The sequence below is a fragment of the Sphaerodactylus townsendi genome, linkage group LG06, assembly GCF_021028975.2.
Source record: "Sphaerodactylus townsendi isolate TG3544 linkage group LG06, MPM_Stown_v2.3, whole genome shotgun sequence".
NCBI lineage: Eukaryota > Metazoa > Chordata > Lepidosauria > Squamata > Sphaerodactylidae > Sphaerodactylus > Sphaerodactylus townsendi.
Genome location: NC_059430.1, coordinates 38506982 through 38524533, shown reverse-complemented (window position 1 = coordinate 38524533; position 17552 = coordinate 38506982). Strand labels below are relative to the sequence as shown.

The 17552-nt window shown below is 41.8% G+C and overlaps 3 protein-coding genes across 6 annotated transcripts in view; 1 reads left to right on the top strand and 2 right to left on the bottom strand.

The window, feature by feature from the left end:
* Window positions 1-4385: 4385 nt before the first annotated feature.
* POLR2F (RNA polymerase II, I and III subunit F) lies at window positions 4386-9620 on the bottom strand. The gene is made up of 5 exons (XM_048499596.1): window positions 9474-9620; window positions 8528-8597; window positions 8069-8199; window positions 6203-6274; window positions 4386-4554 (listed from the first exon to the last, which is right to left on the bottom strand). Exons 1-5 carry the CDS (start codon window positions 9491-9493, stop codon window positions 4464-4466), a joined length of 384 nt encoding a protein of 127 aa, XP_048355553.1. The 5' UTR covers window positions 9494-9620; the 3' UTR covers window positions 4386-4463.
* LG06H22orf23 (linkage group 06 C22orf23 homolog) lies at window positions 9592-15076 on the top strand. 4 transcript variants are annotated; one of them, XM_048499594.1, is made up of 7 exons: window positions 9592-9709; window positions 10982-11095; window positions 11310-11372; window positions 12261-12449; window positions 13019-13150; window positions 14161-14261; window positions 14502-15076. In XM_048499594.1, exons 2-7 carry the CDS (start codon window positions 10990-10992, stop codon window positions 14604-14606), a joined length of 696 nt encoding a protein of 231 aa, XP_048355551.1. In that variant the 5' UTR covers window positions 9592-9709; window positions 10982-10989; the 3' UTR covers window positions 14607-15076. The 4 variants fall into 4 exon arrangements, with proteins under 4 accessions (XP_048355551.1, XP_048355549.1, XP_048355548.1 ...); XM_048499592.1 differs by having other exon boundaries at window positions 9708-9823; XM_048499591.1 differs by having other exon boundaries at window positions 9709-9842.
* MICALL1 (MICAL like 1) overlaps window positions 15073-17552 on the bottom strand; it is a 38337-nt gene continuing 35857 nt past the window's right edge. Inside the window, exon 16 of the mRNA XM_048499589.1 lies at window positions 15073-16741. Coding sequence (XP_048355546.1) covers window positions 16620-16741 — 122 coding nt within the window. The 3' untranslated portion in view covers window positions 15073-16619. The remainder of the gene's footprint in view (window positions 16742-17552) is intronic.

The following is a 17552-nucleotide window of genomic DNA, read 5'->3' as shown; positions in this document are numbered from 1 at the left end:
CTTAATGATGCTGCCACAAGAGAAAAGCTAGTCTCGTTTTAAAATAGAGTCTTATTTGAAATCAAATTCTTAAAAGTGCTCCTGATCATCAGGGAGGCTGAAAGCAGAATGGAGAAGGTGTGGTCGAGCCAAAAAGAGACCTTGCTTGTACTGTTCCTTGCAAAAGTCAGCTCTCTGTTGTCCTCATATTGTTATATTGATATGAGTTTTTAGAGAAGCAGGAAGGAGCCAGCAAGATGGAACAGGGATGAAGGGGAAGGAGTGGATGGCAGTGCAAGGGAATGGGAAGGCTGACCATGGGCAGAGGGAAGATGTCCGCAGCAAAGCTGTGCTCGTTGACAATTCTCTCCACTCTGGTGGCGAAGCAAATGAAAAGTTGTGCTAGAAGTGGTCTCATTTGCTGCAAAGAGAATGGAAAGTGGAAGCAGGCTTCCAGAAAATAGGTCCTTTCAAGAAATCTTGCTGCGACGGACATTTGCCCCCACCACACAGTAGATGCCTTGTGCATAATCAGCCCTATGTAACAAATATTAATAGGCCCAAAGATTCCTTTTGAAAAGGCACATCCTTGTATATAAATTTATATTGTAAGTTAACCATGCTTTGCATTCATGTTGCCTTTTTTTGTGAACCCTCTCCCATTCAATTTGCTCGATCGTGGCCTCAGATTCTAACACTATGTTGAAACAGGTTCACTTCATTCACACTTTTCATAATTTGGATTGGTAATACTCTCCTTAAGGTGAGCCTTGCCTTTTTATATAACAACTTAGGTTAAAAATATTAAGCACATTAGGATATCCTTCCATTTCCTTATCACCCCTGCAAGAACACTTAGGTCAGGAGTATCTCTGAAGCTCCCATTCTCAATCATGATTCCTTTGTTTCAAGCTTCCACTGTCCTCAAATTGATACTTGCTTTTTCACATTGCAAAGCCATAATTTTCATGGGCCCAGAAAACTCCACCACACCATCCAATAGAGTGTTGCTCAGCAAGCCTTTCAAGATGACCAGACAACAGGTTCTTTCTTCAGTTAGACATTTGTTCTTCTAAAACCAAGAGCTGCAAGGTAAGGAAATGGGGTATCTAGACAGTGACCACTGTCATAAAATGCCGTGTTTTGCTTAGCAGAACGCACCAGTTGTCATTCTGTATGTGGGCCTAAGTAAGGAATGAAGTGAGTGTGTGAGTTATGCATTTAGCCAGATCTTATCTCTTACCAGCCTGAATGGGAACCTTTGGCTCCAACCACACAAAGTGTGGTCCCTTTAATTCATATGCTTTAAATGCTCTGCTGAATGAAGTGACTGGCACATCTTCATACTTTTAACTAAATGGAAGTTAGTAGCCACTCTCTTGCCCTGACATGGATAGCCAGATCTTCATCAGATCTTTCAAGCTAAGACAGAGTCAACTTTGGCTAGTATTTGGATGGGAGACCACCAAGGAATGTCAGGGTCACAACGCAGAAATGGGCAATGGCAAACCACCTCTGAACATCTCTTGCCTTGAAAACCCTATGGGGTTGCCACAAGTTAACTGCAATTTAATAACATTTTCCACCACTACCAGCTAGTCTCAGTTCAATATTCACATAGGCACAGGCAGGAAAAGGAAGTAGCAGGATAGTAGAGGCATTTGTCAGGAAATGGAAAGTGCATCTTTGCACTGTGAAGAATAGTCATTGGTTTCCTCACTTGGAAGTAAAGCTTTGCAGCAGAAACCACACATTCAACTGCCTGGACCTGGCCAATAGGGCAGCACTTAACACCCTGCTTAATTCTGTTGTCACTGCCATTGGCTTTGCCCTTTACTTCCTTTAATATGGAAGCAAAAGCAAGAGCAGAGATTCCAAACCCTGCTTTTGCTGTAGATGTAAGAAGTGCAACTGAGATCTGGGATAGTGGAAAATGCGGCAGACTGCCAAACAGGAGATTGCTGCTGTTTGAGGGCACAGGAACCCTGCATAAGGAACAAAACAAAATAAGCCAAAAAAAAGTTCATTCTAGCCTAATTCAAGTATCCTGTACACTTCCCCAAGGGGAAAGCTGGTTAAGGGAGTGGCGGTGTGCTCTCTTAAGTCACTAGCTGGCAGAAGCAAGTGCTAACAACTATGCTTCTGTCTTCATGGCAAAGGCAGGATCCGGCATCCACCATCTTCCACATTGGACACAAAGGGCCTGCACATTCCCTTTGCAGTCTGGTAGGAGCTGACCTAGAGTCCTTTGCTATCCCTTTAATTGTATCTAATATAGATGCAAAGCTTGGGCTGGAAAGGAGGGGGGAGCATTAAAACAAAGAGGCTATTTTTTAGAGGACGAAGAAAACTACTCCCGCACTCCACTGCCAATGCCAAAATGATTGCACAAAGGCACATTTCATTACTGAAATTTCATCACACCAACGTGATTAAACGCCAGAGAAAGGAGGGGTGGGGTGGGGGCTTGTAAGCTATAACTGAAGATTAACCATTTATTGGCAGGGCTGCTCTGAACACATATCACATTCCTTGTGGCTTTAATGCCTGCTCGTGTTGACTGTTTGGTTATCATTTCTCTTCACTGTGATTCATCGAGATGGCCTTTGAAACCACTCCCTTCTGAAATATCATGGTTTCCATCTCTGCATTCCATGTGCACACAGGAGGGCATCATTAGTGGATGCAACAGACAACAACTAAACACTTCTGGCTAAGTTGAAAATGCAAAAAGCAGAGGAAATATTCTGTGATGGTTCCATTTTCCTCTGCTAGCAACATAGGTTAGTACTCTGAAACTCCTGTTGTATCTGATGAGATTTTCCTTAGGGAAAGCTTTAACCTTGTTCCCTATATTCTTTAATATCTACATTCAGCAATGGGAAAAGATTATGCAAAGTTCTGAAGTGTGGAGTTTTCAGAATAACACTCAGCTCCATTAATTGTTCACACTGAATTTATTCAGGAACAGCATTTGGCTCTCTGAACAACTAGCTAATGCTACAGAGCAGATGAGGGCCAGGAAACTGAACTGAATCCTGAGAAGTTAAAGGTTTTGATGGCTGGAAAATGAAGGGATCTGAGAGGAGAATCACCTGTTTTTGACAGGTTGGTGTTCTCCTAGAAGGGTTAGATTTACATCTGAGTATTTTTCTTCATCTTGCCTTCCTACTACCCTCTGCTTCACTAGCAATCACTAAGGGGGTTTTCTACCAACTTTGATCAGTGACCCATTTATGATCTGTCATCTGAGACCAAGATTCTGCCAAATTAATCTGTGCATTTTAAATCTGCGGTGAAGAGTGTTCAAAGATTTAACTAGTTTTAATAAATCACAAACCTTAATGGCATTTAGTTTTCACAGAGGTTTGTGGTTTATTATTTTATTGGAGATTATTTTTACACAAGTTGGAAGAGAGTTTCTAAACTATTTTTTAAAAGACAACGAATGCCTACTTTAAAAGATAAGCAAATCAATTAAAACATGGTATTCACTTTCACATAAGGCATTTTGAAGATTCGACCCAATTGGTTGCTGCTTTTTTCTTTACAACCAAGTATGTCCTTTAGTTTGATCTATTTGAGGCACCCCAAACAGCTTTTTCTTGACATAGCAAGAGTCACTGCCGCAACTTTTAAGCACCTCTCTTCCTGGTACTTCAGGAATCCATGTAGGGATTTGCAGTGAGAAAGATGTCTATGGCTCATCTACAGCTGTAACTTTAGTTGGAAAGAGGTACATTCAAAGCATAGACTATACCAATGTGTGTCAAGCTGATTCCTCACGAGGTAAGAGGCTCATCAAGGCAACTCCGCTTCCTGCTACAGAACTGCCACTGTAAGGGGATCCTGTTGATTGATAAGGAGCAGGGGCAGGAGCAGGGAACAATGGGAGGTTTGATGAGAGTTGCTCTGTGATACTCCTGAGAAGCCCACAGAGTCAGTCCTGATCAGAGGGGGAATTGGGGTTTCCAAGGCAACTCGCTCCCAAGCACAAAGGCATGTCTGTCTGCTGACAGGCAACAGAAAGGTCTCCTCTACCACAGGCTCCTAGAAAAGTGCGTAAGTTGGGAAGGAAAAGGCTCTCAGTTGCTGTGGAGGACATCTGGAAGCCTGGCAGCTGCAGGATCACTTTAAAATAGCTTCCGTATAATACGCTGGGCAAAAACAAACACTGCAGAAGCTGCTCCTGCCTCCCTCTGTAAGTTTGTAGATGTAGGTGTGGGGCTCCAAAGGCAGCAGGCACCACATTTTGCTCTGTAAGCTAGCAACAGAACACGGGGCAAGGACGTTACAGACAGAAAAGATCACGACAGGCTGAGTTGTAAATATGAGCATTAAAAATATGGAAAAAGGAGGCCAAGAACTCTTACTTGTAAAAGTCAAGGAACAACAGAGTACTTGGATAAGGATTTCAGCATTTATTTACACAATAATATAAACATTTGTGGGAAAGGGGAGCAGCAATATGGAAAGGAAGCTGGTCAATCTGTGATAATTAATTCATCTACGCCCCAGTCTTCGTAACTTCCATCGGGCAGGTACCTGCGGATGATGATGGGAATCTTCCGAGCTCTGTACAAAGGAAAGAGAAATATATAGAAAAAGGACAGTTCCATCTGTCAACAAGGTGTAGAATCCCAGTCGTGTTGTGTGTTTCTTGAGACAGTATTATAATGAATATGGTCACAATCCCCTTACAAAGGTGATCTCACAGAAAGCACCAAAAGGTCCACAAAACTGAGCAGGAACTGCTCAGAACGCAGCCAACAGAGTCAAATCCTAACCCAGAAGCAAGTTAAGCCCGATGAGCACAATAATGGTTAAAAGCTCTTGTAAAAGTGAACAATTCAATAATGAAAGCAAAGAAGCGTAAAGCCAGTTTAAGAAAAGGTTTTTTGAGATCTGTGATGTAATTAACCAGTTTGGAGTTTATCCAGAAAACCAGGCTAAACAACTTTGGAACATATAGATCACAAAAACTCAGGAATTTTTTTAAAATCACAGTAATGCATGACAGTGGTCAGAAGTTAGCAATGGCATCTCTTATAGCAAGCCCCCACTTGCTATAACACCACTGAACGCTAAAGCTTGGATAACTTTGTGTTTTACCACCCAAATTTATTACTACAAAGTTATGCAAACATGGATGCATAAACGTATTGTACAGAATTAAGAACCAGATTTTGCATCCATGCTATTGACAAAGGCAGGTTGTGCACTGAATAATAAAAAATGTGTTTGGCATGAATGAGAAAAGCAGGATGACTGACTTGCACTTTCTTCTTGCCAGGTCTACTGAAATATGTGAAACTGAATTCATGAATCACAGATGAACAAAGCAGAGGAAAGGGGGGAGAGAATGAAAGCCATCTGAACTGTCTGCCCTAGCTTCTATTACATCTTCTATACCCTGTTCAAGATAAAGATGACAGTGCAGTCTAGTGGTGCAGCAGGAAATAGCGTGCTTCCTCTTTGCAAAAAGTAGTCTCCCTCCAACCCTCCCCAAACACAGGGCTCAGATATTCGTGTAAACATTGAGAGAGGCCATTTCAGTCTGGGGTATGAAAGGCTCTTCAAGATTTGGGAGCAGGACTGCAAAATGCATGCAGCTTGCACACAAACCTCCTCCATTTCTCCTGTGCCACTGAAAGATATTTCCCTCAGGGCTTTCCTCAAAATATCCTTCAGTCCACATACATACACACACTGAACAAAGGAGGCACCAGGATCACAACAGAGCAGTCAACGAAGAAGTTCCAGGAAGAAGCCAGGACTGATCTACAATCCAGCTCCCATCTTTATTTTGAACAGGGTATAGCTGGTGACAGGTTCTGCTGATTTAGTTTTGAAAGAAAAAACCACCAATTCCTTTTCAATCTAGAGCTCAAGTATCAACCTGTTTTAAGACAGACTAGAAAGAGTTCAACATACTAAAAAAGGAAATGCATTTAAGTTTTTGAGAAAACTTCAGAGTAGCAAATCATCACAAACAAGAGCTATTTAAAAACTTGCATGTGATCCTTCTGTGAAATTACAGAAGCTTAATATTATTTTCACAGTACATCTAGGAAGACTTACAGCATAAAATCCTCTTCTTGTTGGCTTGAGGCAATATGCAGTGTTTCGAGAGCTAACCATATGCTAGCTGAGAGGGGATGTGTGCTATGATAAATCACATGCTAGAATGCTGCTAGAATACACCCCCCCTTCCTTCACTTACTTCAACTCTTTCATTGCAATCAGCAAGGGATCCGTCTCTCCTTCTAGTTCTACCATCACCGGAGCACACATGCTAAGGGGAAAAAAGATTCCAACACTCATTGTTTAGATAAGGATAAGCTTCAGAATATTAAAAAGGTGTATGGCATAGCTGACAGACACGCCCATTATTTGGTCATTAGGTAACCTTAGGGAAGCCAGCGTGGTGTAGTGGTTAAGAACTGCAGACTCTAATCTAGAGAACCAGGTTTGTTTCTTTACTCCTACACAGAAACTCTGCTGGGTGATCTTGGACCAGTCATAGTTCTCTTTGAACTCAGCTCTAGCTACTTCAAAAGGTATCTATTGTTTGTAAGGGAAGGAAAAGTGATTGTAAGCCGCTTTGAGACTCTTTAATGGTAGAGAAAAGGCATCCCGAGGGGGAAAGGGACGACTCTTCTTCTTCAACCTTTTTATTCTCACCATGGAGACAATTCTAACCTACCTTCCCAGGTTATTATAAGGATTACATCAGCAAATGTCTGAAGTGCTTTGAACACTCAGCATTTATATAATGTTTTAATCATCTCATCCTGAATCTTCCCTTTCCTCTTATCCATAGTATCTATGGTATGCAGGACAGACATCCCCCATTAGACATCCTTTGCCTTCATTCTTCTGTGGACAAAAGGGTCCCAAGCCAATACAGCCAAGCACCCAGATAATTTCATTTTAACGTTTATGAATGTTTGCACAATCACAATGTTAGCGAAGATACAATTTTGCTATTAGACTACCTGCATTCTACAATCACTAAAACATGCATAGTATCCTAGCATTAAGTGCTCAAGAATACATCCAAAACTCAGGTTGAGGGAGAAAACCAAAGGCCATAAACCGTGACAACTACTGAAAATTTTGTTTTATTTTGATTGTTGTTACTTTCTATAGAGTTTATGGTCTTTGGTCCCTCTAATATTAGCAATTTCTTCGTAGCTGGTTGAGTGAGAAGTGAAAAGTGCATCCTCAGGAAAAAAAAGGCTAGGCAGGCTACGTGGCCCTAACACTAGAAGCTTCTGAAGGCCTATATTTTGTACTCAGAGCAAAGTAGCTGATGCAGCAACAAGTTCCACCTGTGAGACAAGGCACAAATACTTCTTAAGAAGATTTTTTTCCTAGCTAATTTACAAGATGGTATGCTACAATAAAAACATACTTAATTTCCTCAACAAGCATACAATTATATAGGGACTGGAATTATTTTAAAGGTAACGAGCAAGAGCAGAGCAAAAGTGCAGCTTTACCACTCATGGGAAAATGCTTTTGGAAGAAAATTAGGGTTTGGATTGGCTCTCATCCTTCATGCATCTCTCAGTTTGAAAGCAAGAGATGCAAGCCTGAACACTTCACTATTAATTAACTGTCTGCAACCCGCTGTGAAAACCCATGTGGTGTAGTAGCTCAAGTGTGGGTCAAGTTACTAGTACCTGAGAGATCCAGGTTTGAGTCCTGACTCTGCCATAGCCTCAGCTTTACCTAGCTCACAAGTTTGTTGTAAGAGTGGCAGAAAAGAGATCAATAAGCTACTTTTGGAATGAAAGGTAGAATATAAATGAAGTAAACAGACTGTTACATAGATTTGTGGAAGGCAATTATGAAGAGTAATGTTGTGATACCAGAGCTTTCTGGATACAGTAGATGCCCCTACCTGCCTGTTTTAATTTGAGAGATTTGCCACGGATAGAAAACACCCATTTTTTTAGGGGGGGGGGTGTCCAAACTGGGGCAGCATCACATGGAAAGAAATACCAATTTACAGAAGAGAATTTCCATAGATGCCCACCAGCTCATCATTTCCTATCTAACACATGGACCAAAAGATACTTACGCTATCTGGAGGGCACGGGTGCCAAGAACTCTGGCCCGCTCATATTTGGTCATATAGGGTGTGGTGATCCGCTTCTGGTTTGCCTGCTGCCGCTCTCCAGATGGCAGGATTTCTACATTTTCCTGACCCTCCTGCAGAACAGTTGTAAGGAACTGTAAGTGTATGCATAGTGTTGGATATGCCAAGTTGTATGTACTAGCAATCAACCCTGCTTGAGTATGGTGGGAGTTTGATGGTGGTGTGAAATAAGTACAAAGATAAATAAATAAAATAAAAAATTAACTTGAAATATACACGGGATTTGAATCAGAGAAAGGTCCCTACCCGGTTCTGAAAAAGGAAGATTATTTAAGAACTCATAAGAGAATCATTAGAAAGGAACAACCTGATAAGACATATCTTGGGACACAGCACACAAATTATATTTGGGTGAGATCAGTAGAGGTTGAAATGACATACCTCCTCTGCATTTTCCAGATCATCTAGACCTTCATCTTCTTCCACATCATCAAAATCATCTCCATCAAAACTGGTGGAAGAAATATATAAAAGCTCAATATAGGGATCCAGGCTCAGGTCTGGCGAAGTCCTTGTATACAAGTGCTCTCTTATTTTACAACCCTGGCTTATTAAATATGAAACAACTCAGTTTAAGTAGTTGGAATACCAGAAGACCTCTAGAGACCAAACAGGCTAATCCTGCTAAGTTCCTCTTCACCCAACTACATTTAAAAATAAAACCAATCTATCTCACCAATATACATTTTCTAGTTATTTTGAAGAGGAACCCAAAGTAAATAACCACTATCAGTAATGGGTCGTCTTTCTCACTCACACACAACCCCCCAATAATTCTGCAGGAGATAATTTCCTTTGCGTATGGAATATGCCGAAAACTATTTCCAACTGCTGCGTTTAAAACAAAACAAAAAGCCAGGAGCCAATCTAGAGAAGGTCCCTGTCAACCACAGGGAACAACACTAGGCCAAAAATCTATGTCCCTGCAACTACTTTCTCTACCTCTGAGATCATAACCACAGCAGCCAGGTGCTCGGGAGCAGCAGCAGCAGAAGGCCATTGCTTTCACACCTTGCAAAGGCACCTGGTGGACTCTGGTCTGATCCAGCAGTCTCTTTCTTATGTTCTTATGTCAAGAAACTACGTGTTTGCTATGGAAGTTTTACTTCCCACTATATGCTTGTGAAGGCTGGGGATTGACCCAATGGCCTAGAGGGAAACATCCACTGACATGGTCAGAGACACTCTTCGTCTTCATTAGCTGATTCAGAAGCCCTGAGCCTGAGGCCCCCCTGGCACACACAACCTGCCGGGACACCTCTGCCCGACGCCCTCCACCCCTGGCCATCTGGACAGTCAAGCCGCCGCTCGCCACCCGTACACTTACTTGTCTTCGTTGTCGGACATGCTGCGGCTTTTCCGGAACCCACGCACAAATTCTCGCGATACCTGGTAAACAACACAAACTAGTCCACAGACGGTACAGATAAGCGCGAGTACTGCCGGGACCAGGGCTGACGTTAGCGGAAGTGGGTTGGTTGTCATAGTGACAGGAGCCGCGAGCTCGTTCAGGAGCAGTTAAAAAAACAAGGTTGTCATGGTGACGGGAACCCGCCCGTTCGGGTAAGAGCAGGGAAATAACCGGGTATCCTTTCGGGAGCGGGATTTATAAGATGATGGAACGAAATATGCTGTCGCTCAGCCATCCTTCGGTTGTTGCTCCCTAGTTTTGGCGTAGTAAGCTGCCTCGTGATGTGTGAGAGGGGAGGAATCGCTAATTTTAATATTTTAACTATTAATTATTATTAATTTTCCATATTTAAATAATTAAAATATTACATTATTACTATTTTGGTCTTCCTTTCAGTTTGTATTTGTGGACCAAAGATTGGGAGAATAAGATGTCCCAGAAATGGAACAAAAGATATGTTGTGAGAAAATTATGCTTTTGCATAAGGGGATGAAAACAGCAACGTGTGGTACCCAAATTTAATTCTTACATTGTGAAGCTTTTGGGAACACTGATAGAGTCTGACAAAGTTGATATAACCTACCCCAAAGTGAATTAGGGCTCTTGTTTTGAATGGCAGTCATCATATACAAAAATGGTTCTTGAGGTCATTACTGCTACTAAAGGGACCTTCCAACAGCCTGCTTAAATAAATCAGGTTTGGATTTATTAGTTATAGATTCATGGAGATGTCAAAATTACATCAAGTCCAACTTTCCCCAATGTAAGAATTATTTTCTCCTTAGTCTCCTCACTGATCAGTTTATACAGCTCCCCTCTCCTTGTACCTAAAGCAGTAAGATGGTTCACCACAATAAAGTTGCTGCAGAGCATGTGGCTCTTACCTTGTGAACTGGTTTGTCTGATGAGGTCAGGAAAGCCTTCCACTTGTATCGTTTCATAGAATGTGCAAAACGGAAATGTTCAGGAAGGCATTTTTTTTAAATAAAGGGGGATAGAACTGCAGTGTTTATGGAACAGCTCAGACTGTTGATCTATAAAGGATAGGATTGTAGTCTATTGCAGTGTTTACTATATGCATAACCTCCCTTTTTTTAATACAGCGTCTTCTGCCTTACCTTGTCATCTACTTTCTGCAGTAGTTTTCTATTTTTAGAATCTTAGTTCTGCTGAATTGTTTATTGGATGTCTTATACTGTCAGAATGAATTGTGTTTTATATTTTGAAATTCCCCTTGAACCTTCTTGAGATGGGTGAGCTATAAATGTTTTAAAAAATTTTCAGAAAAACTATGGTGGAATGACGGAGAATGGAGATAGAACATGTCTTTGAGTTGTGGTACCATGACTCAGATCGATGTGGGGATCTAACAGATACAGAATAACAGTACTAACTGCAGAAAATACCTCTCTTTGCTTTTGAAGGTGCCACAATGGCTTCTCAAGACAGAGCCACACCTGCTGTGGCAAAAGGGACCGGATTCTGGCATGCACCCATCATAACCAAATACAGCAAAGAAACACAGGAGTTATTGAAAGGTAATTTGGAAGTAAAAAACAGTTAAGAACAAGAAATGAGTGCTTCAAGTCCTTGGTCATCAGTTACGCATCCTGTTTTCATTTGGCCATGGCTCTCACCTGAGCATCAGTTTGAATATACTTCTTTGCACCTGTGCCTCAGACATTCCATTCATGGAAATCATTAGGAGTTATCAGGTAAGGATTTTAACATACCGTACATCTTGTGTTTTAGTGATGATGCAAGAATCCAGACTAACAAACTTCCAGCAACGTCATCTTGGAAACTGCATGAAACGTGAGTCATTCCTAGAGTCACCCTTTTCTCTACGTAGTACAGCAGTGCTGCTGGTTCTTATTTCCCTAAATTCAGTTTCAGATGCATGCACATTGCATGATCCATCTCCAAAGAAACAAATCATTCTTGGCGTGGGAGAATGTGTAACGGGCTCAAAAGGTCAAAAAGAATAAGTGATGGGCGGTGGCTTTTTTTTTTTACAGATTCTAGTGGTAGTTCTCTCTGTAAACTCATAAGCAAGGCTGCCTTGTTGTTCTAATCACTGCTGATCTTCAGTATATACTATAAAATAACTGGGGGAGATTTAAAAAAAAAGATAAACTCAGGAATCTAAAAATTGTTCAAGCAAGAAGATTCCATTGGATAGCACGTATCCTTCTCCACTGTATATTCACAGCCAGGGACCCCACTAAGAAAGTGCAGCTTGAACCCTGGCCCACTGAAGGAGGGAACAGCAGCTGCCAGAACATTTGGAAGACTGCAGAGAAGGAATGAATCCACTGCATTTAATTTTCTTAATTATTTTGAGTGTGATTTTTCATTTGTTTTATTTTAAATCACTTTAGAACTCATGGTAACTGAAAGGTAGTCTATAAATACAACAGATAAACAAATGTTGAACTTCCACAAGGCTATATTCCTCTTTGGTTCAAATTTGAGCTCCTCTATCCTTAATAGTGGGTCCGGAATATTTATAAATTCAATGTATTGTCAAACGCTTTCACGGCTGGATTCAACTGGTTGTGGTGGGTTTTCAGGGCTGTGTGGCCGTGGATGCCACACAGCCTGGAAAACCCACCTCAACCAGTTTCTAAATACAGGTTCACATTCAGTTTCTTTATCAGTGAGATACAAGGTTTGCTTCCTTGATCTTTTTTTCCCCCTTAGGAGGTGCTTCACTACCTCTCCACTGCAACCCAACATCCAGCAAAGAGCCACAACTTCCAGAGCCTTTTTCTTCATCACCAAAGGTTTTTTTGTCAATCAGCCCATGTGCCAGACCCCACCTCCGCCCTGCTGAGGTTTGCCAGGCAGGTGATGCCTATACCCGAGAGAGATTCAGACCGCAAGCCACCCGTAAGTGATCGCACACGCAACGGATAATCTCACAGTAGACTGCTTTGGAAAGGGGAGTTCAAAAGGTGAATGATATTTACATGACACTCTGAAGTATTCAGAGCTCATACATTTTCATTAACTATTATAGCTGTCAGGCAGGTCAGTTTTATATTCCAGTTTTATGAGGGAAACTGAGGCTGACAACTCCTCTAAGACCATCAGTGAGTTTATGGCTGAGGCAAAATTTGAACTGGGAACTTTACCTGTGCAGTTTGCTGCTGTGCTATACTAGTTGTTTTTACATCCCCATACATCTGAAATTTCCAGTTAATCAAAGCTTAGCTGAAATTTTTAGAGCTTATGTAACTTTTCCATGTTTTTCGTCTATCATTAAATCGCCTTCTTTTTTGGTGCCCATTTTGGTGCCCAACCAAACTTTTCTGCATTTAGGTTCTTGCATAATTGTGGATGAGTGATTTTGCACCAGACATTTTACCCCAAATATTTCTAGTTTTCAGAAGAATGCATGAATACTGTCAATTCATCTCCTTCATGCTCCACTTATTGTCTTACTTTGGTATTCACAGGAGACCTGGAAAAGGAGAAGGAAAGACTCCAAAATATCTTCGCAAAAGGAAAAGATAAAGTGGAGGGAAAGGTCCAGAAGAAGTCAGTTAAGGTGGAAGAGGTGGTACTGGAACCTGACCGGTTTGAAGAATGTATGTGAATTTTTTTTAAAAGCAGTAGTTTGTTCTTGTGGTCTGGGGAGATAAAGAAAGAGGCAGTCGTCCTTTCCTGAGTCAGAGGAAAGGAGGTAGTGTATAATCAGTGAGTGTTTTTGTATAGGGACTCCACTGCATTTTGCACATCAGGTTCTGAGAATTAATGTCTGGTATTAGGACTCTTTTGCAGTGATTATCAAATGATTTCATGTATATCTTTTCTGAATTAAATTTTTAATGTACATTTTCATTTCCACATGAAACCTGTTTCAGCTTGTGGTATAGACTGCTCCTCCTGGTGATAGAGATACAAAACTGAATACAGAACTACAGGGGACTGATGAAGGAGGGACACAGTGGGCATTGCATAGGGTGGCTTCTCATCAGGGCATTTACAGCGTGGAGCTGACATTCAGTAAGGCTTTTCCAGATACACAGACCACCAGCAGCGATGGCACAATTCAAGGCATGTCTGCCAAGTTGGAAGCAGCACATACAGGTGGTTTCTTGTACTGCTGGCAACCTTGGCTCCTTCCTTTGCACATCCCAGTACCCCATCAGATGTTAGAGGTCTCTGGGCCATACTCAGGCTTGGATCCAATGTAGGATTTTCATGTATGAAAGGAGGGATTATTGTTTTGCTGATTGTCCCTTCCACAGCAGACCTCTAATTCCCATATATCTTCTGCTGTTCATGGGAGTCTCATCTTCCATGAGCAGCACTGCAGGAAGGAAGGAAGGCAAGACCATTGTACTCTGCAGACGGAACCCTCTTCTCTCTGCAGAAATTTCCAGTGGATCCAAGCCTCAGTTTATGCGCGCGCACCCATATAGAAACAAACTAATCAATGTCCCCCTTTTGTAGTAATGGTTGCTTTTCATGTTTAAACACCATATAGATAACGAATACAGTGTGTGACATAAGTAGAATCTGTGTGATTCAGGACTGAGACAGTAGCATTTCTGACTCCTCATTCCACATAGCATTCTTTTTGCTCTGTACTCAGTGGTGAAAGAAGTTGAAGATCGGAAGAAATTTATGTCAGAAATGGAGGCTCTGGGACACAGCAAGTTGTACCAAGGGATCATACTCACTGAAATATCACAGGTATCTGGTCTAATTCAGGAATCCTAGCATTTACAGCAAGGAGCAGGGCTAGCCCAGCTTTGCAGTGGAGCAAAGATTAGGCAGAGGTAAGGTGTAAGAGAGGGAAATCCCTTTTCAGATTAGTGCTAAATTGGGAAAAGATGTCCAGTATTGCATGTTGAGAGAAAAAAACAAAGAATTATTGTATTCTTACTACCACTATCCCTTTTATTCTTACTACCACTATCCCTTTTATTGCAGAAACTACGGGAGATGGAAATAATTGATAAGCAGAGAACTGCAAAAGTGAGAGAGTCTTCAGATATCGGCAACATGCCTGATCCTGAAAGCCGAGGTCAAGAGTAATAGCCCTTTCCCTCTCCAGAATGTGACCATTGCATCCTTTTGCTATCTCAGGGTTAAGCCTCTGCAGAAGACAGTATCCAGAATGCTGGTGGTGCTATCCAAAGCTTTTGGCAGAAGACAATTACAAAAGGGTTTGAGCTGCTACTTTTTTTTTTTGGTTGTTGTTTTGCTTCATGGGAAACAGGAAATTGGGATCATACCATTCCTGGCCTTTAACAGCTAGGTGGTTGCTGAATAGAACTAGCTGAGGGCATAACAGTACTTTCCCTCTAAGCTTGACTAGCAAGGGCTGAAAGAAAATTTATAGTGTTGTCTGCTACTTCAGAGGGAGACTAAGATTAAAGGAAAATTAATTTGGAGTGCATAGCTGAAACTTCAGTGTCCTCCATTTTCCACTCCACGAAAATGTCTTTAAATGGATACGCCATATTTGCCAGATCACAGAAATAAACATGCTAACAAATGGTAAATGCAACGGCTGTGTTTAATTTTAGTTTCCTGTAGGTCAGTGGAGATCGTGGTTAATACAGTGTAATAATGTCCATTAAGGCCAGAGGATTTCGGACGGGAGTCAACCTGGTACCTTTTAATAGTTCAAGTTTGCCTTGTTTTACAGAGGGGAAGTTGTGCTTTGGGATCAAAACTGGGAGTGACTTTGCTGCGGGATCTTGATGGCATTCACTTGAAGGGAATGAGAATGTGGCTCCAACTGGGTCTGACAGCAGTCCCCCCCCCCCCCCCCAGCAGCTGGTAAAGATTGGTTAAAAAGAAAAGCTTAAATGCATCTGGATAAGGCAGCACAGCAATTTGCTCTGGGCTGGTAGACTCCTCTGTTAACAAGAACTCAAGGCTAATTGCTGACCAACCAACACTTTCAATACTACCAGTGTCTAACTCAGACAAAACAAACATTTTAATAAATAATTCCTTGGTTGAGAGGAGAAGGCAGGAAGGGAGGAGGGAACATCCCTCTCTTCCCCCAACACATACAAAAGCATGTGTGCGCGCACACACAAAATAAAACAAAGCACAAAGGGGTGTGGGGACTTGACATTCAGCTAAGAGACCCCCTTGCATGCTTAGAAAAGTATGTACAGACCAGTGTGGTGGTGGAGCAGCTGAGATGCCTCCCAGCTGGGCTACAGGGTGGCACTGGTGGGCAAGGCAAAATGGAAACCTCGTTGGCATTGACCTCCTCCTCCTATGCCCTAGCTGTGGGCAAGGAACGTGTGGCCTTTCCTCTGCCTGTCTTGTCCCCTGAGGAGCACAGTGCATGACCAGCACCAATGCTTCCCTCCTTGCTTCACTGAACAGTTTCCAAGACATCCAGCATTCAGAGACATCCCCTTCATAGGCAAGGCAGGCTACCAGAAATAGGACACTATTAGGTTTTTGCCTGTTTCTATAAGCCCTTGAGAGAGATCCCTGGTTTAACAGTTTATGCCAATAAAAATAAAATAATCCTACTCTCAAAGCCCAATGTTTCAAGTGATCAAAGCAGGATTTTTGACAAGCTGGGATAAAGAGAAGAGCTTTCTGTATGAAAGCAGGTGTCTGAGGACAATGGAAAGCCCCCCATCCCCGCCCAGAAGTGAAAGGCTTGAGGCACATGTGACTATCACAGTTACAGAAGGGCAACAATTAGTGCAAATTTCCCAGACACCTAAATGCTGTACTGCTGAGAACCATTAATAATGAAGAACATATGCACCACTGAGGAAGTCTAAAGCAATTTCACTTCCCTCCATCCCACCCTGAAGCTGAAGAGTAAAGCAGCTCTCTCCTCCAGTCTGTCCCTCGGGAGTCTTCAGTGCAGATTGGACATGCTGTGCCTGCCGCCTTTACTAGGCAAAGGAGGGTCTATGGCTGGAAGCTGATGGAATTCCTCTGGAAACAACCAGATTTGGTGTACAATGAGGCACAGCTTCTAAAAAAGGGCAGGATGCAGAAGTCCAATTTGCCAAGTGCCAGCCAAAGAGGGTCACTGCAGCATCCTTCCAGCTCCGACCTGTTCTAGCTTTTCTCCTTGGGAGATTTGTTTTTGGACTCGTGCTTGTTCCCAAGTAGTTTCAACACTTTCATGGGCTTGAATTTTCCTTTCTTCTTGCTATCAGCCTCTGCTTCCTTCTGAAATTCTGGAGAAAGAGGTACTTAGTAAAGTGCTTTCTGTGGAACACAGCCTAGGGAGAATATGTGTATGCAATGGTCATACAGAAGTGAAACATGTATGCAATTATATATGCACACAATGATCACACAGACGTGAAACATCCAAGCAAGTGCCTGTAAGAAAAGCCTGTTCCAGTTTCTTTTACTAGAAAAGATAAATTATGTAACTGAACTATATTAAGTGGATTGGCCAAATGAGCATAAATTGCATCTTCACACTTCATACAATTTAATGGTTTTGTAAATCTGGAACCAGCACTATTTGCAGAATTTGGAATGAGATTTAATTTTTTCTCCCCTGAGAAGTTAAGGTGAGAGAACAGACCTACAACCCTTTTTATTTCAAACACATACACCTCACAGGTAATGGCATGGTTGTACAGGCTGGTTGCACGTGTGAATGTCTGTATACATGAAGACATAATCTCAAATTGGAATTTTAACCACCTATTCGGGGTTAATCCCAGGGCTGTGTATGCCACATTTCAATGAGAATACAGAAAAAATACAGAATATTGTCTTGGTTGCTTAATTCTGTTCCTTGGGAACCTTGGTATTTGGGAGGGGGGTTGCTTTTAAAGGATGCATGCTTATAGTCATTATGGCTGAAGAAATAATTGAAAATGCATAGGCAATGTCTGATAAAATCTCAAAACCTAGAAAGGCTCCCATTATTCAAGGGCAGGGTTTCACTGCCCTTCCTAGCAAAACCAGAATAAATTACAGAAAACAGCAAAAACAAATGAGCTCATAAAAAAAGTGAATGACTTATGTTCT

What these genes read in the sequence shown, in the direction of transcription:
- POLR2F (XM_048499596.1), bottom strand. Translation starts at nt 9,493, where the DNA reads ATGTCCGACAACGAAGACAA. An exon ending in ATGTCCGACAACGAAGACAA is followed by an intron (nt 8,598 to 9,473) that starts GTAAGTGTACGG and finishes TTCTTCCACCAG; the next exon opens with TTTTGATGGAGATGATTTTG. An exon ending in ATTGCAATGAAAGAGTTGAA is followed by an intron (nt 4,555 to 6,202) that starts GTAAGTGAAGGA and finishes TCCTTTGTACAG; the next exon opens with AGCTCGGAAGATTCCCATCA.
- LG06H22orf23 (XM_048499591.1), top strand. An exon ending in AACACAGGAGTTATTGAAAG is followed by an intron (nt 11,096 to 11,309) that starts GTAATTTGGAAG and finishes CTTGTGTTTTAG; the next exon opens with TGATGATGCAAGAATCCAGA. An exon ending in TACTCACTGAAATATCACAG is followed by an intron (nt 14,262 to 14,501) that starts GTATCTGGTCTA and finishes CTTTTATTGCAG; the next exon opens with AAACTACGGGAGATGGAAAT.